Source organism: Erythrolamprus reginae, chromosome 9 (genome assembly GCF_031021105.1).
Source record: "Erythrolamprus reginae isolate rEryReg1 chromosome 9, rEryReg1.hap1, whole genome shotgun sequence".
NCBI lineage: Eukaryota > Metazoa > Chordata > Lepidosauria > Squamata > Dipsadidae > Erythrolamprus > Erythrolamprus reginae.
Window position 1 is genome coordinate 55175547 of NC_091958.1, and position 19583 is coordinate 55195129.

At 46.5% G+C, this 19583-nt stretch overlaps 1 protein-coding gene across 1 annotated transcript in view; it reads left to right on the plus strand.

The window, feature by feature from the left end:
* The first annotated feature begins 16871 nt into the window (after positions 1–16871).
* Positions 16872–19583, plus strand: part of LOC139171809 (mitotic spindle assembly checkpoint protein MAD1-like) — a 275352-nt gene continuing 272640 nt past the window's right edge. The window contains exon 1 of the mRNA XM_070760242.1: positions 16872–16940. Within this exon, the coding sequence (XP_070616343.1) occupies positions 16872–16940 (69 nt within the window). The remainder of the gene's footprint in view (positions 16941–19583) is intronic.

Sequence of the window (19583 nt, forward strand, 5' to 3'; positions counted from 1 at the left end):
ATGTTTACATTCAGTTCCTGTGGATTTACCAACCACATCTGCTGGAAGTTTGTTCCAAGGATCTACTACTCTTTCAGTAAAATAATATTTTCTCACGTTGCTTTTGATATTTCCCCCAACTAACTTCAGATTGTGTCCCCTTGTTCTTGTGTTCACTTTCCTATTAAAAACACTTCCCTCCTGGACTTTATTTAACCCTTTAACATATTTAAATGTTTCGATCATGTCCCCCCTTTTCCTTCTGTCCTCCAGACTATCCAGATGGAGTTCATGAAGTCTTTCCTGATACGTTTTATGCTTAAGACCTTCCACCCTTTTTGTAGCCCATCTTTGGACCCGTTCAATTTGATCAATATCTTTTTGTAGGTGAGGTCTCCAGAACTGGACACAGTATTATTCCCAATGGGGTCTCACCAGCGCTCTATACAGCGGGATCACAATCTCCCTCTTCCTGCTTGTTATACCTCTAGCTATGCAGCCAAGCATCCTACTTGCTTTCCCTACCGCCTGACTGCACTGTTCACCCATTTGGACACTGTCAGAAATCACGACCCCTAAATCCTTCTCCTCTGAAGTTTTTGCTAACACAGAACTACCAATAAAATACTGTATTCAGATTGAGGATTCCTTTTCCCCAAGCGCATTCTTTTACATTTGGAAACTTTTGTTCTTTTGTCAGTTGTTAAGTGAATCAACATCACCTCCTATTTGCAAACCTCACCTTCTTCTGACATGTTTGTTTGTTTGTTTTGTTTGTTTGTTTATTTATTTATTTATTTATTATTTAGATTTGTATGCCGCCCCTCTCTGCGGACTCGGGGCGGCTCACAGCAAAATATAACAAATCGTAACAAATCCAAATAAATTTAAAATATTTTAAAAAGTTTAAAAAGAACCCCATTTACTAACAAGCACACACACAAGCATAAATTGTACATACCCGGGGGAGGTGTTTCAGTTCCCCCATGCCTGACGGCAAAGGTGGGTTTTAAGGAGTTTACGGAAGGCAGGGAGAGTAGGGGCAGTTCTAATCTCTGGGGGGAGTTGGTTCCAGAGAGTCAGGGCCGCCACAGAGAAGGCTCTTCCCCTGGGGCCCGCCAACCGACATTGTTTAGTCGACGGGACCCGGAGAAGGCCCACTCTGTGGGACCTAACCGGTCGCTGGGATTCGTGCGGCAGAAGGCGGTCTCAGAGATATTCTGGTCCATGTTGATGTTCAGGGGGATTGACTAGAAGACCTCCAAGGTCCCTTCCAACCCTGTTATTTTGTTATTCTTAAGATCATGCTGGAGGGGAAACGCTTGGTGTGATAGCCACCAAATCCCAGGACAGATGTTGCAGTCGCTGTGTTTCAGTCCCAGGAGGAGGAAGCAACATGAGACAATTGTGAAATGGCTCCACCAGCCAGATGTCAGGGCACCCAGGGGAAATCTGTCCACAGAGTCAAAATATTTAAAGTTGCATCGCATTAGTTCACATTTAATCTACCTTCAGGGACCTAAAACCTACCAGGTTTCTACTTTGAAGAGATGGCCGGGGGGGGGGGGGGGGGGCGCACAGTTTGAGCTGCAAAGTTTTCAGACAGATGGGGAGGGGGGGAAATGAACTTAAATCAGTGCGCTTCACAAATCTGCTTCAACGTTTTCAAGCATGAACGAAGGCGAATCTACATGTTAGATCACGATCCATTAGATCAAGCCCCCTTCCCCTGCTTACAAGATGTCATGTGTGGTTGTGAATGAATTGGCTGATTTTAACATATATGGGATTTTAGCAGTAAGTTTTAATTAATTAGATTTGTTGTGTTGTTTTTGTATTCTGTGAGCCGCCCCGAGTCTTCGGAGAAGGGCGGCATACAAATATTAATATTATTATTATTATTATTATTATTATTATTATTATTATTATTATTATTATTATTATTATTATTATTACAGTATTATTATTATTATTATTAATAACAACAACAACAACAATAATAATAATAATGATGATGATGATGGTGATGATGATGATGATGTTGCAGGATCCTGGGTCAGTTACCAAGAGCAGAGATGTAGTCTTCTGATATTTTTATTTCGGACTTGTGCCCATCCTGAGGGAACTTCTCTCTAGTTGAGTATGTACTTTGTGTTAGTCAAAGGGTTCCTGTCTATGAAGAGAAGAGAAGAGAAGAGAAAAGAAGGCAGTTCTTTATTGGCCAAGTGTGATTGGACACACATGGAATTTGTCTTTGGTGCAGATGCTCTCAGTGTACATAAAAGAAAATATAGATTTATCAAGAATCATGAGGTACAACACAATATTAAAAATCTTAGGATACAAGCAACACGTTACAGTCATACAGTCCTAAGTGGGAGGAAGTGGACTGCTAAGTGATGTTTCCAGGGGGAAGGATACAGCAAAATCCCCATTCTCTCCCCACTCCAGGGGGAAGGATACTGCAAAATCTCCATTCTCTCCCCACTCCAGGGGGAAGGATACTGCAAAATCCCCATTCTCTCCCCACTCCAGGGGGAAGGATACTGCAAAATCCCCATTCTCTCCCCACTCCAGGGGGAAGGATACTGCAAAATCTCCATTCTCTCCCCACTCCAGGGGGAAGGATACTGCAAAATCTCCATTCTCTCCCCACTCCAGGGGGAAGGATACTGCAAAATCCCCATTCTCTCCCCACTCCAGGGGGAAGGATACTGCAAAATCCCCATTCTCTCCCCACTCCAGGGGGAAGGATACTGCAAAATCTCCATTCTCTCCCCACTCCAGGGGGAAGGATACTGCAAAATCCCCATTCTCTCCCCACTCCAGGGGGAAGGATACTGCAAAATCCCCATTCTCTCCCCACTCCAGGGGGAAGGATACTGCAAAATCTCCATTCTCTCCCCACTCCAGGGGGAAGGATACTGCAAAATCCCCATTCTCTCCCCACTCCAGGGGGAAGGATACTGCAAAATCCCCATTCTCTCCCCACTCCAGGGGGAAGGATACTGCAAAATCCCCATTCTCTCCCCACTCCAGGGGGAAGGATACTGCAAAATCTCCATTCTCTCCCCACTCCAGGGGGAAGGATACTGCAAAATCTCTATTCCTTCCCAATTCCTAGGAAGGATACTACCCGGATTGTGGGGGCAATAGCCTTGCTCTGTTAAAAAAAGTGCTATTGCTAACATGTTGTAAGCCGCCCTGAGTCTTAAGGAGAAGGGCGGCATAAAAATTGAATAAATAAATAAATAAAATCCCCATTCTCTCCCCACTCCAGGGGGAAGGATATTGCAAAATCTCCATTCTCCATTGCATCTGGAAGGAGAGTCCAACATGGGTATTACTCCAATCCTATTGGTAGAGACTGAGTTAGAAATTTACATATAATTGAGCACCGCCCCCTCTGCTCTCCCCATGAGCCAGTTTTAAAAACTCAGTCAATGAGTAGAGACACACTGAGTTGTAGCTTAAGGTTTTAATATTGTACAAAAATAGAAAATAAATTGTGAATAAGTTGTTGTTGTTTTTTCTTTACCGTTTTAATCCCTTTGCTTTGTTTTTCAGGACATAAAGCTGCAAGAGGATTCAGACGGTCTGGGGTCTCTGCCCTCAGCGGGCACCACCCCCAACGAACCTCCTCAGGGGTATTGCATTCCCCCAGAGGGAGCACCCCGCAGAGGAGCATCCAGCCTGGGGGTCCCTGGCCTCCGAGGCCATACCGAGGCTGTCAGCCGAAGGTGGGGGGGTCCGCCCCCCCCCACTGGGAGGCTTGAAGCCGGCTCAGAATTGCCGTCTCAGAGAGAAGGAGCCGAGCGCCTCACAGCTGATGGCAGCGAGCCGCTAAAAGGACAGCCGCCGCCGCGGCAGCCCCGAAACCGCCGATGCAGCGGAGCCGGACGGAGAGCCAGGATGGCAAGGAACCGGCCGCCCCAGGTCCGGACTGAGCGGTCCCAAGGCCGGGGGAGACCCAGGCAATAGCCCACGAAGCCGCGGAGGCTGGGCGCAGCCATGTTGGGGCTAAATTAGGCGGCAAGCGCCGATTTGGCGCGAGATCAGCTGGCGGCTGGCCAATTAGGCGCGAAAGGGCTGGGACGCCCTAATGCGCACGCGCAAATCCCGGGCAACCGAGGGCGCCATTTTTTCTGCCGAATTGTGCTGACGAGGTGGGCCTGATAAGCTACCGGAGGTCAGAAAGCACAGAAAACGTGATTTACATTGCCTGGCAGCCGTGAGTAATATGGAGGACACTCAAGGGAAGGAGGTCCCGAGCTCTCCCGCACCATCTAAGGAGAAGGATAAGGGGAAGCCTAAGGAAAAGGCAAAATCCCATTCATCTGCCTCCTCCTCCTCCATTAAGGAAGCTGAGAAGCGCATTAAAGCGCTGGAAAAGAAGCTTGAGGCGGCATTGCAGGCATCCCCAGCGGGGCTCCCTTTGGGACAGAGGCATTCTTCAGAACCCCTATCACCAGCTACCTTCGGGCCTACAGGGATGACATCAGCAGGTGACTGGTCCCCAGACCGACAAGTCCTGCCCCTGCCCCAGAGCATGCCTTCCCCCAGCACATGATGGGCTAGACCAGGCTCAGCAGGCCATGCTGGAGGGAGCTACCAGGGGCCAGCAGCCACATTCACCCCCACTGCAGCGGGCTTGCGATCCCAGCCGGGGGCGTGGCAGAATCTGCCTCCAGATCTGCAAGACCTCATAGTAAATGCTTACTCACAAAATGTGGCACCGGAGGCCCAACAGTACGGGAGGCCCCCCCAACAAACGATGGGTTCGTGGTCGGCACCGCCCCCCTCGGGTTTGGGGTCCTTGTTGGAGGAACAGGAGCAGTTTGAGGACAGCGATCCGGAATTTGGCTTTTCAGAAGATGAAAATGTTCCTGAGCAGCCACCTTCGATTGGCCTGTTTAAACCGGCGTTGTTTAGAACCTTGCTATCCAAAGCCAAGCAGGTAATGAACTTGCCGGGCGCTGCTAAAGCAGCGGAGGCCGCTGAGTCAGAACAAGCCTCGGCCTCGCTCCTGGATGAACCCCAACCCGAGTCCGACCACTTTCCCGCTTCAGGCATATTCGTAAAGGGCATAAAGAGACCGTGGCAGCAGCCAGCAGCGGCGCAGGGCCCTTCCAACATCGAGAGAAAATTTTACACCTTTGATGAAGAGGTGGAAAAGCTGCTAGAATTCCCGCCAATTGACCAGCCGGTCGTGACGCTTGTCTCCAGCGCCTTGGTCCCCTCTGAGACGGGGGAAAGCCTCAAACCAGAGGAGAGGAAAGCGGAAACACTGCTGCGCAAGGCGCACCTGATGTCCGGCTGGGGATTCAGGGCGGCAGCAGCCGCATCATTTATCAACAGAGCATCACTAATGTGGATCAAAGAGATGCAAGCTCGACTGGGACCCGAAGACGGGCGTCTCCGCCAGGACTTAAGTAAATTATTGGCGGCGACCGAGTTTTCGGCGGATGCTACCCTCCACGAGGCTAAATTTTCCACAAGGAGCATGGCAACCACGTTGTCATCACGCCGGCTTTTGTGGCTGAGAAACTGGCAGGCCGACCTTAAGTCTAAGTGGCGCCTCGCCTCCGGCCCCTTCCAGGGCTCCACCCTTTTTGGAGATCTACTGGAGAAGGTCCTAGTGGAGGACAAGGATAAGAGGAAGGTCCTCCCTAGAGCCAACAGACGGCCGGACAGAAGGTTCACACCGTATTCACGGCGCCAGTCCTTTCGATGGGACTCCAACACGGCCTCTAACCAGGGCCAACGCTCCTTTTCCCAAGGCCAGTACAACCAACAGACCTATAGGAGCGACCGCGGCGCCTTCCAGGACAGGCAGAGAGGATATCATCAGTCCAGGAGACCCTTTCGTGGAAATAATTCGAGAGGGTTCAAACGCACGAAGTGACTCAGCCGCACTTCAACCCCTAGGAGGAAAACTGCAGGACTTTGGCAGAGCCTGGCAGGCAACCTCCTCCGACCAATGGGCTCTGGCTACAGTCACACAAGGACTCAGGCTGGAGTTTGTACAGCCACCGCCAAGCCGCTTCTTACACTGCCCACTCATAAAGGACATTCAAAAGAAACTACAACTGCGCAAGGAGATCACCCACTTACTAGACATTCGAGCAATAGAAGCGGTCCCGCAGCCGGAGGAGGGCAAGGGGTTCTACTCCATGATTTTCATCGTGCCCAAATCCTCAGGAGGCTGCAGGTTGATTCTCAACCTGAAACAACTGAACCTATTTATAAAATACCGAAGGTTCAGGATGCACTCGCTGCAGACCATTCTAGCGTCCATCAGAAAGCGGGACACGTTAACATCCATAGACCTCAAGGAGGCCTACTTGCATGTCCCAATACATCCGGATCACCGCAGATTCCTGCGATTTTGCACCGAGGGACGGCACTTCCAATACAGAGCCATGCCGTTCGGCCTGTCATCGGCCCCTCGAACGTTTACCAAGCTCTTGGACGTGTTGACCGCCAGCCTACGGGCTCGATCCATCAGACTCATGGCCTACCTGGACGATATACTCATTTTGTCCAGGTCCAGAATAACAGCAGAGAGAGATCTTATCGAGACACTGCGTACGCTGGAACTCCACGGATTCACAGTCAATGTGGAGAAAAGCCAATTGACACCTACTACCAAGCTCCTACACTTGGGAGCGATTATAGATACTCTGGAAGGCACCGTGTCACTATCACAGGAGAGACAGGACAATATCAAACAATTGATAGCCAGTATCCAACGGGGCCCAGTACAGCTTTCCTTGCTGTCCAAGGTACTAGGAACCCTAGTATCTACCATCGGCATCGTTCCATGGGCCAGATTCCATATCAGGACATTGCAATGGTTCCTTTTACCGGTTCAGAGGACCAAGGAGAGTCATTCTCACAAACGGGTTCATTTGCCCCGGAAGGTCAGGGACTCCCTGAAATGGTGGACATCGGCAGCAATCAGCAGGGGATCTCCATTCCAGACAGGGGACCAGATAATCCTAACAACCGATGCCAGTCTTACCGGATGGGGTGCCCACGTCGGAGCTCACATGGCTCAGGGACTGTGGACAACAGAGGACCTTACATCGGGCAACATAAACTTCCTGGAATTAAGAGCGGTATTCTTGGCTCTACAGACATTTGCACCTCTGGTTCAACATCAGCACGTGTTAGTGCTTACGGACAACGTGGCGACCAGGGCCCACCTGAATCATCAGGGGGGCACAAGGTCACAGCGCCTCATGGAAGAGACGGAGGCTCTCTTTATGTGGGCCGAACAACACCTACGGTCCCTAACAGCAGAGCACATTGCGGGCGTCAGCAATACGCAAGCGGACTGGCTGAGTCGGTCCACCTTGGACCAGTCAGAGTGGAAGTTGGACCCAAACCTTTTTCAACAAATAGTACAACGGTTTGGCCTTCCGCTGGTGGATCTCTTCGCCAGCTCCCGGAACACCCAGCTTCCAAGGTTCTACTCTCGATTCCCACAGCCAGGAGCGGAGGAGATCAACGCTCTCCGGACATACTGGCCGCCGGGACTGCTGTACGCGTTCCCGCCAACAAATCTGATACCACGAGTGGTGGACAAACTCCTGCGAGAGAGGGCGGAGGTGTTGTTAGTAGCCCCTCATTGGCCTCGGCGACCATGGTTCTCCGACCTGGTGGCACTGTCGGTGTCCCCGCCATGGAGGATCCCGGACTGTCTGATATCACTCAGCCAAGGGGAACTTCAACATCCCGATCCCCAGTGGCTTCAACTGACCGTTTGGCATTTGAACGGGTCAGACTACAAGGATTGAAACTACCAGAGAAGGTCATTGAGACAATGCAGGCTGCAAGACGTCCATCTACTTCACGGATCTATCAATCGACATGGGCGGCCTTTTGCAGTTTCTGCGACAAAAGGAACCTCAATATTGAACAGGCTTCGGTCATTACAGTCCTGGAGTTTTTGCAGACGGGTCTTGATCGAGGACTAGCGCCCAACACCCTAAAACGACATGTGGCAGCACTCGCGACCATAATACGAGTGGAAGGAGTAAGATCATTGACTTACCATCCTTGGGTGAAGGATTTTCTGCGGGGAGCTTCGAATCAACACTCCCCACCGATCCGGCGGTTTCCCTCGTGGGACCTCCAGTTGGTCCTCAAGGCCTTGACGAAACCGCCGTTTGAGCCCCTAAGATCTATTCCGCTGAGACTACTGTCACTTAAAACAGCCTTTCTAGTGGCAGTTACGTCAACTCGGAGAGTGTCAGAGTTGGCGGCCTTGTCGGTTCGCCCTGACCTTTGTATCTTTTACCCAGACCGAGTGGTGTTGAGATTAGATCCGTCCTTTATACCGAAGGTCAACTCGGAATTTCATAAGAAACAGGAATTAATTCTTCCAGACTTCTGTACACACGGCAGCCACCCGTCTGAATTGAGGTGGCATAAGGTCGATGTACGCCGTGCGGTCAAGATTTATATCAGACGCACAGAAGGTTGTCGGAAGTCGGAAAAGTTGTTTGTTTCCTTTGCATCAGATAAGGAGGGACTTGGAGTTTCATCGGCGTCCATTAGTCGTTGGATCAGGGAATGTATTGCGGAGGCATACAGAGCCCGTAACCAACCGGTACCACCAGGAGTGACGGCTCACTCAACAAGGAGTGCGGCGACCTCAGCGGCCTGGGCTACTCAGGCGTCCATAGATGACATCTGCAGAGCGGCAACATGGTCGACGCCATCAACTTTCATTCGGCATTACAAAGTGGACTCCTTCGCCTCAGCAGAGGCGGCTTTTGGGAGACGTGTTCTACAACGTGTTTGTTTATCTCCAACGTCCCTGACAAGACCTTCTCCCTCCCATGGGCAGTAAATCTCTGGTATATCCCATGTTGGACTCTCCTTCCAGATGCAATGGAGAAGAACCGTTGTACCTACCTGAACGGTCTTCTCAGTGCACTGGAAGGAGAGTCCAAACCCACCCGATACAGTTATGGGTGCAGGGACGCCGGAGTGGTCAGTTAGTCAGTTAATGGTTGTGTAATAAAATTTGGTTATCCTCTTACTATGGTTTCTTTCGTTTTTAAAACTGGCTCATGGGGAGAGCAGAGGGGGCGGTGCTCAATTATATGTAAATTTCTAACTCAGTCTCTACCAATAGGATTGGAGTAATACCCATGTTGGACTCTCCTTCCAGTGCACTGAGAAGACCGTTCAGGTAGGTACAACGGTTCTTCTCTCCCTGCTCTGGGACGAGGAACAGGTAGTAGTAGTTATCTGAACTACTTAAAATTTCTGCTACCGGTTTTCCAAACTATTCATAATTTCCACTATCATCTCTGGCAGCCGACCACCGCTGCAAATTCAACTGTTAATTAAGGATTCCCAGCTTGTTTGCCCTCCGCCTGGCCACCAACCGACCTGTTTTGAAACCTCTCCTTCAATCTTGGAGCAGGCAAGCAGACATATCCCATTTTCAGCTGTACGCATTTTGCCTCCCTCCCACCCCCTCCAAAAAAAGAGCACTTACCGTGCAGGCACTTGAAATATGTCTTTCGCGATAAGCTTTAAAACCCTACGCGGAGAACATTTATTAAACATTTAAATTGGCAGCCAATGGTCGGGCGCTCCAGAATTTCTCTTGCGGGAAAGTTGGAACAGGGCAGGGATGGGTGGTCTTCACTGGCAGCCTGCTTCCCCCAACCTCATGATTTTAGAGCGTCTGCTGGGAAATAATAATAATAATAATAATAATAATAATAATAATAATAATAATAATAATAATCCGCTCCAAGTCCTTGGAGAGGGGTGGCATACAAATCTAAAAAGTTTAATAATAATAATAATAATAATAATAATAATAATAATAATAATAATAATAATAATCCGCTCGGAGTCCTTGGAGAGGGGTGGCATACAAATCTAAATAATAATAATAATAATAAATAAATAATAATAATAATAATAATAATAATAATAATAATAATAATCCGCTCGGAGTCCTTGGAGAGGGGTGGCATACAAATCTAAATAATAATAATAATAATAAATAAATAATAATAATAATAATAATAATAATCCGCTCCGAGTCCTTGGAGAGGGGTGGCATACAAATCTAAAAAGTTTAATAATAATAATAATAATAATAATAATAATAATAATAATCCGCTCCGAGTCCTTGGAGAGGGGTGGCATACAAATCTAAAAAATTAAATAATAATAATAATAATAATAATAATAATAATAATAATAGGAAGAAGAAGAAAGTATGGACCATCGACATCGCAATCCCAGGAGACAGCAGAATTGAGGAGAAGCAGCTAGAGAAATTAGTGAAATACGAAGATCTAAAAATCGAGCTGCAACGACTCTGGCTTAAGCCCATGAAAGTGGTCCCAGAGGTCCTTGGCACGCTGGGCGCAGGGCCAAAGGATCTCAGCGGACATTTGAAAACCATCGGAATTGACAAAATCTCCACCTGTCAATTGCAAAAGGCCGCTTTACTGGGATCGGCAAACATAATTCGCCGCTACATCACGCAGTCCTAGGTGCTTGGGAAGCGCCCGACTGGGGATGAAATACGAAATCCAGCATAGTGATCTCGTTTGCTGTGTTGTACTGACATAATAATAATAATAATAATAATAATAATAATAATAATAATAATAATAATAATAATAATACAACAGAAGATTTGGAAGTGACCTTGGAGGTCTTCTAGTCCAACCCCCTGCTTAGGCAGGAAACCCTAAACCACTTCAGACAAATGGTTGGCCATCTTTTTAAAAACTTCCAGTGTTGGAGCATTCACAACTTCTGGAGGCATCTTCTGTTCCACTGATCAACCGTTCTGACTGTCAGGAAATTTCTCCCTAGTTCTAAGTTGCTTCTCTCCTTGTTTAGTTTCCACCCATTGTTTCTTGTCCTACCCTCAGGTGCTTTGGAGAATAGGTTGACTCCTTCTTTCTGGCAACCCCTGAGATATTGGAAGGCTGCTATCCTGTCTCCGCTGGTCCTTCTTTTCATTCAACTAGCCATGCTCAGTTCATGCAAACATTCTTCCTATGTTTTAGCCCCCAGTCCCCTAATCATCTTCGTTGGACTGGAATTCATTGGCTGCAAAATATGTCTCCACTATCCCCAGATCAAGGGGTTACGTTACCCAACGAGAGAACATCATCAGTGTTAGAAGGAAGTGGGGATTTTGGAGAGGAGGAAGAAGAGGAGGAGGAGGAGGGCTATGGGCTCCTTGTTGCTCTCTGAGCTTGGTTATTTCCTCGCAGACGTTACGTCACCCAACTAGCTAACGCCATCAGTGCCCATCCGCAGGAGAACAAGGTGTTTCTCGAATCGCATCTCAGACCCTTCCAGCACCCTAAAATAAAGACGGATCCCGGCAGCCCGTTTCTCTTTCTCTCCTCCACTCTGCCAGGAAGGTGGGACTTGTACCCCAACATCTGCCCTGCTACCACCTCCCCGGATGGCTGCAAACCCCCGGCCCATCTACCTCCTCTCCGTTTGCATCTGTCCCAGCATGCAGGAACAGCATCGTTAGCGGAACGATGTGACGGCGGCGGTAATTAGTGTGGGATTTGCAGGCAGCGACACCTTATTTTTCATCCCGTTCTCTTTCATCGGCAGTCCGGCCATCTGCTTTATTTCTTAACTAAAAGTTGCGCCGTTCGGAGCGAGTTCATTAAGAGCAGCCGCTCCAGTGGAAGAGAGAGGCACGGCGGCGCCTCCTTCCCTACACAACCGTTGCCAGAATCGGCCTGCGAATGACACCCTGGAGGGATAGTTGGTCCTTCTGCTTTAGTGACGTTTCGAGGAAGAACGAGGTTGGGTTTTGCAACAGCTTTTTTTGGGGTGGGGAGCGTTTAGAAACATAGGAGATTGACGGCAGAAAAAGACCTCCTGGTCCATCTAATCTGCCCTTGTCTTCTTTCCTGTATTTTATCTTAGGATGGATCTATGTTTATCCCAGGCATGTTTAAATTCAGTTCCTGTGGATTTATCAACCACGTCTGCTGGAAGTTTGTTCCAAGCATCTACTACTCTTTCAGTCAAATAATATTTTATCGCGTTGCTTCTGATCTTTTCCCCAAACTCACCTCGGATTGTGTCCCCTTGTTCTTGGGTTCTCTTTCCTATTAAAAACACTTCCCTCCTGAACTTTTTTTTAACCCTTGAACATATTTAAATGTTTCAATCATGTCCCTCCTTTGCCTTTTGTCCTCCACACCAGTGTTTCCCAACCTTGGCAACTTGAAGATATCTGGACTTCAACTCCCAGAATTCCCCAGCCAGCGAATGCTCCAAACTATACAGATTGAGTGAGTGAGTGAGGATGGGAGGAAGGAAGGAAGGAAAGAAAGAAGGAAGGAAAGAAGGAAAGAAGGAAAGAAGGAAGGAAAGAAAGAAGGAAGGAAGGAAGGAAGGAAGGAAGGAAGGATGGGAGGAAGGAAGGAAGGAAGGAAAGAAGGAAGGAAGGAAAGAAGGAAGGAAGGAACAGAAGGAAGGAAAGAAGGAAGGAAGGAAAGAAGGAAGGAAAGAAGGAAGGAAGGAAAGAAGGGAGGAAGGAAGGATGGGAGGAAGGAAGGAAGGAAGGAAAGAAGGAAGGAAGGAAAGAAGGAAGGAAGGAAGGAAGGAAGGAAGGAATAGCAATAGCATTTAGACTTACATATGGCTTCATAACATATTCCACCCAACAATCTGGGTCCTCATTTGAGCCACCTCGGGAGGATGGAAGGCTGAGTCAACCTTGAGCCGGTGGTGAGATTTGAACCGCCGAACTACAGCTCACAGTTAGCTGAAGTAGCCTGCAGTGCTGCCCTCTAACCACTGCGCCAACCTTTGTGTGCACTGCCCGCATTTGCAAAAGCTTTCTTTGACGGATCAGGTTCGAGGCTGACTCATCCAGTCCCCGTGCAGTCGATAAGCCTAAAGGAGGATCCAGGAGGCATTTGAGACCATTAACAAGATGTCTTTATTGCTATAAAGTGCCCTGCTGTTGATGTCTTCTTTTCGAAAACCCCCGGCGTGAATGATCATGGACTTCCCGTTAACTGTGGAGGCAGAAAAGAGGCCGTGAGCATGCATAGTCATAAGCACATAAAGACCATAGACTTCACTCGCTCATCCCGATTTATAGCAAATTGGGTGGACCCATCAAGTACTGTAGAGTCATTAGGACAGAACAGAATAGGATAGAATACAGAATAGACACAAGAATAAGATTGGAATGGGGTGGAATACATAATACATAATAAAATATGGAATGGAATAGAATTAGAATACAATAGAATGGAATGGAATAGAGTAGAAACATGGAATGGTATGGAATGGAATAGAATTAGAATGGAATAGAATAGAAATATAGAATGGAATAGAATAGAAAGAATAGAATAGAAATATGGAATGGTATAGAATGGAATGGAATAGAATTAGTATAGAATAGAATTAGATTAGGATAGAATAGAATAGAAATATGGAATGGTATGGAATGGAATGGAATAGAATTATTATAGAATAGAATTAGAATAGAATGGAATGGAATAGAATAGAAATATGGAATGGTATGGAATGGAATGGAATAGAATAGAATTAGTATAGAATAGAATGGAATAGAATAGAAACATGGAATGGTATGGAATGGAATGGAATTAGTATAGAATAGAATAGAAATATGGAATTGTATAGAATGGAATGGAATGGAATAGAATTAATATAGAACGGAATAGAATAGAATTAGTATAGAATAGAATAGAATAGAAATATGGAATGGTTTAGAATGGAACAGAATAGAATAGAAACATGGAATGGGATAGAATGGAATTGAATGGAATAGAATTAGTATAGAATAGAATTAGATTAGAATAGAATAGAAATATGGAATGGTATAGAATGGAATAGAATAGAAACATGGAATGGGATAGAATGGAATAGAATAGAAATAATAGAATAGAATAGAATAGAAATATGGAATGGTATAGATTGGGATGGAATGGAATAGAATTAGTATATAATAGAATTAGATTAGAATAGAATAGACTGGAATGGAATAGAAATATGGAATGGTATAGAATAGACTGGAATGGAATACAATAGAATAGAATAGAATATTGGAATGAAGAATAGAGTAGAGTAGAATAGGGTCTGTTTCTGTCTGTCTGTCCCTCTGTCTGTCATTCAGCAACACCTCACCGCATTTGAATTTGCAAAAAAACCGAAAGAAAAACAACAACAGCCCACACCACAAAAAGCCATTGATTCTGTTGGAATTTTCATCACGGCACCGAAGAATAGAAGAGTCCCTCCTCCCCCTCCAATCATTTATTCATGATTTTCGTATTAAGTTTTTTAATTAAAACAAGCTGGGCCGTCGCTTTGTTTGCAAAGGTTTTGTATTTTTTCATTCAAGAAGGAAGAAAGGAGGAGGGGGGGGGTGGGGGGGTCAACAAACCAATATTTGCTCTAATGGAAACAGATTCTCCTTCACTTTTCAGCTTTGCTGGGTTTTGCTAAGCGCTTAATGAAGCTACACTCCAGCAGTCTTTAAACACAAAGCAATGATGTCCGTTGGCTCCATTGTTAGGGAAAAAACACACACATGCTCCTTTAGAAGTTAAAAGGTAAAACCTACCTGGCTGGGGGTTTTTTTTTGTGTGTGTGAGCATTTTTGGGGGCTAAACGCTCGACTGACTTTTATTGTCGTGGATCACACAAGCCAGCCATACAAATTAGTTGTAATTACCGAAGTCCTTTCCATCTCTTTAACACTTGGCAACTGGTCCAGCATTGTCTAGGCATAATTGAAGTATTACTTGCACATTAGATACAATTAAAACCTTTTATCTGCCTGGTTTAACTCTGTGCTGTTTGGCGCCCGGTTGCGATAGCTGTTCACACGCAAGTTTGGTCATGGGCCGTGCATGTTCATCAGCGAAGTTGTGTGCGCCTGGCTAACCGACCTAGGGGCCAAGATGAAAGCCAAACTTGGTCTCGTAGCGAAGGTAGCAAGCTGGAAAGTGGGAGATGGTGAGTTCTAGTTCTGTTTTAGCCATGAAAGTTAGCTTGCTTTGGTCTAATCACCAGGAGATGGTGAGTTCTAGTTCTATCTTAGCCATGAAAGCCAACTGGGTGACGTTGAGCCAATCACCAGGAGATGGTGAGTTCTAGTTCTGCTTTAGTCATGGAAGTTAGCTGGCTTTGGTCCAATCACCAGGAGATGGTGAGTTCTAGTTCCATCTTAGCCATGAAAGCCAACTGGGTGATGTTGGGCCAATGGTGAGTTCTAGTTCTGCCTTAATCATAGAAGCCAACTGGGTGACTTTGGGCCAATCACCAGGAGATGGTGAATTCTAGTTCTATCTTAGCCATGAAAGCCAACTGGGTGATGTTGGTCCAATCACCAGGAGATGGTGAGTTCTAGTTCTGCTTTAGTCATGGAAGTTAGCTGGCTTTGGTCCAATCACCAGGAGATGGTGAGTTCTAGTTCTATCTTAGCCATGAAAGCCAACTGGGTGACGTTGAGCCAATCACCAGGAGATGGTGAGTTCTAGTTCTGCTTTAGTCATGGAAGTTAGCTGGCTTTGGTCCAATCACCAGGAGATGGTGAGTTCTAGTTCCATCTTAGCCATGAAAGCCAACTGGGTGATGTTGGGCCAATGGTGAGTTCTAGTTCTGCCTTAATCATAGAAGCCAACTGGGTGACTTTGGGCCAATCACCAGGAGATGGTGAATTCTAGTTCTATCTTAGCCATGAAAGCCAACTGGGTGATGTTGGTCCAATCACCAGGAGATGGTGAGTTCTAGTTCTGCTTTAGTCATGGAAGTTAGCTGGCTTTGGTCCAATCACCAGGAGATGTTGAGTTCTAGTTCCATCTTAGCCATGAAAGCCAACTGGGTGACATTGGGCCAATGGTGAGTTCTAGTTCTGCCTTAATCATGGAAGTCATCTGAGTGATTTTGGTCCAATCATCAGAAGATGGTGAATTCTAGTTCTGCCTTAGACATGGAAGTTAGCTGGTGTTGTGGTTAGCTCTGGCCCAGCTCCTGCCCCAAGGACTGGGGATGTGGGGGAGACATCCACATGCTGCAGGCCTGTTTTGCCCCCGATGGAATCTGCTGGTGAAGGCTCCTCTGACCAAGAAGACATGAGTGAGAGGGAGGAGGAGAGTGGGGCAGACAGCTCAGAAGGAGATCAATTATCCAGCTCCTCCTTGGATTCAGAACAAGAGTTAATGACACAGCCACACATGCGGAGAGCGATGCATAGGCAACAACAACTGAGAGATTATTATCAAAGAAAATGAGGCCACCTGGGGTTGGGTGGGGCTGTGGTCATTAGTGAGGCTGCTATAAAGAGCAGCCTGTGGGTTTGGCCATTGTGGAGGATTATCTGATCGTTGTGTTTCGTGACTGCTTTGCTGACTTTGACCTTTGTGTGCTGATTTTTCCCTGCTTTGAAACTAAACCAGGGCAAAGTGTGTTTCACTTTGTGAAAGAAGAAGGACTGTGAATTGCCTCACAGCTGCAAGCTAAGTATCACAGAACTGATAAGGGACTTGTACAAATTACCAGTTTGTTTGGAGACGAGTGCTCTTGGCTATACCAAAAGAGGGCTTGGTTTAACTGAATTTTCATCATAAAGAACATTGTTTTGAATTTTCAAACGTGCGTGTTTCTGAAATTTGTACCTGTGAATTTTTGGGAGGATTCTACCAGGGAGCCCGACAGAACAGCTGGCTTTGGTCCAATCACCAGGAGATGGTGAGTTCTAGTTTAAAATAGAACGCCATGAAAGCCAACTGGGTGACTTTGCACCAGTCAGCAGGAGATAGTAAATTCTAGTTCGGCCTTAATCATGGAGGTCGTCTGGGTGATTTTGGGCCAATCACCAGGAGATGGTGAGATCTAGTTCTGTCTTCGTCATGAAAGCCAACTGGGTGACTTGGGCCAATCACCAGGAGCCCGTGAGTTCGAGTCCCACCTTAGTCATGAAAGCCAGAAGGCATCAATAGTCTGGATTCCTGAAACTTAACCATCAACATCTAGGGGTATTTACTTCTAGAAAGCCTATTGTGAAAGATACTCTGAAAGACCCAGGGTAGTTGAGCATCACAACAATCCACATATTGTGTGGCACTGGTACACCTCCAGCCCCGTTGTTTGGTGAAGGAATCGGAAGGAGATTGTAAACCTTGGGCTTCTTACGTACAAGTGGCCGAAACGGGCTATTTATTCTAGGAAGGGATTCCGATGTAGAAAGGGCGGATTTTGTGATCAACGTAATTTTGTCGTTTGCACAGTTGTCTTCACGGCCCTTGGAAGAGTCTTGAAGGAAATAAAAACTGTATTTTAGAAACATAGAAGACTGACGGCAGAAAAAGACCTCATGATCCATCTAGTCTGCCCTTATACTATTTCCTGTATTTTATCTTAGGATGGATCTATGTTTATCCCAGGCATGTTTACATTCAGTTCCTGTGGATTGACCAACCACGTCTGCTGGAAGTTTGTTCCAAGGATCTACTACTCTTTCAGTCAAATAATATTTTCTCATGTTGCTTTTGATCTTTCCCCCAACTAACTTCAGATTGTGTCCCCTTGTTCTTGTGTTCACTTTCCTATTAAAAGCTCTTCCCTCCTGAACCTTAATCAACCCTTGAACATATTTAAATGATGTTTCGATCATGTCCCCCCTTTTCCTTCTGTCCTGCAGACTCTACAGATTGAGTTCATGAAGTCTTTCCTGATACTAAGACCTTCCACCATTCTTGTAGCCCCTCTTTGGACCCGTTCAATTTTGTCAATGTCTTTGTGTAGGTGAGGTCTCCAGAACTGAACACAGTATTATTCCAAATGGGATCTCACCAGCGCTCTATACAGCGGGATCACAATCTCCCTCTTCGTGCTTGTGATACCTCTAGCTATGCAGCCAAGCATCCTACTTGCTTTTCCTACCGCCCGACCACACTGCTCACCCATTCTCTTTCTTTTAACCAAGCCGAGAACACCCTGGCCAAGTCTCCGTGGATCTTAACCAACCCTTCCTCCATTTTTTTATTCCTACTTTTTCAAAATAACACCGCAGTGGACTTGAAGGCCCAACCCTTATACCTTCAAGTCATCTGTGCCATTTGGGGAGGGAGGCTGAATAAGAATTCTGAAGTGGTTGTCCATGAACTTCAAGAGGGAAACATTGCTATGTATATTTAACATTTAGGGGACCCTTTCAGAAAGTCTGGAGCGTTTAATCTACATCAGATCAGGCATTTTGTTCTTGGGAAAACGATAGATAAAAGAATCCCAGGTCCTCAACTGGCAAGAAAAGAAATTTTGTGCGGGTGTAAAAGTCAGATGGTATGTTGGTTTTTTTTTCTTTTTTGCAAGAGAAGAATAAATGAAACTCGATTTTCAGCTGCGACCCATACTGTATTTTTCGGAGTACCACCTTCTGCCGCACGAATCCCAGTGACCAGTTAGGTCCCACAGAGTGGGTCTTCTCCGGGTCCCGTCAACTAAACAATGCCGCTTGGTGGGACCCGGGGAAGAGCATTCTCTGTGGCGGCCCCGGCCCTCTGGAACCAACTCCCCCCAGAGATTAGGATTGCCCCCACCCTCCTTGCCTTTCGTAAGCTTCTTAAAACCCACCTCTGCCGCCAGGCCTTTACAATTGTTCTTTACAATCCTTCTCCCCCTAGGCCTTTACAATTGTATGCATGGTATGTTTGTATGTATGTTTGGTTTTTTGTTATATTAAGGGGGTTTTAATTCGCTTTTAGTATTGGATTATTATTGTACACTGTTTATGATTGCTGTTAGCCGCCCCGGGTTTTCGGAGAGGGGCGGCATATAAATCCAATAAATAACAACAACAATAATAATGCACACCTTAGTTTTGGAGGAGGAAAATAGGGGGGGAGGGAATCTGCCAACCAGGTATTCATCTGGCTAGCGTCCTTAGTCTTTTCAGATCCAGCACATTATTTTATCCCCTGGTTAGGGCTGAAAAAAAAAAACATTTTTGGAGGGAGTATCAATGAAAACAAGCCTGCAAAGACTTAGGGCTGGAAAAAAACTTCTTTAGAGTAGCAATGAAAAAATTCTGCAAGCTGGGAAGATCATTAGGACTGTGGTGTGGTTCGCTCTGGCCCAGCTCCTGCCCCAAGGATTGTGGATGTGGGGGAGACATCCACCTACTGCAGGCCTGTTTTGCCCCCGGTGGAATCTGCTGATGAAGGCTCCTCTGACCAAGAAGACATGAGTGACAGGGAGGAGGAGAGTGGGGCAGACAGCTCAGAAGGAGATCACTTATCTAGCTCCTCCTTGGATTCGGAACAAGAGTTAATGATACAGCCACGCATGCGGAGAGCGATGCATAGGCAGCAACAACTGAGAGATTATTATCAAAGAAAATGAGGCCACCTGTGGTTGGGTGAGGCTGTGGTCATTAGTGAGGCTGCTATAAAGATCAGCCTGTGGGTTTGGCCATTGTGGAGGATTATCTGATCCTTGTGATTCCTGACTGCTTTGCTGACTTTGACTTTTTGTGTGCTGGTTTTCCCCCGCTTTGAAACTAAACCAGAGCAAAGTCTGTTTCACTTTGTGAAAGA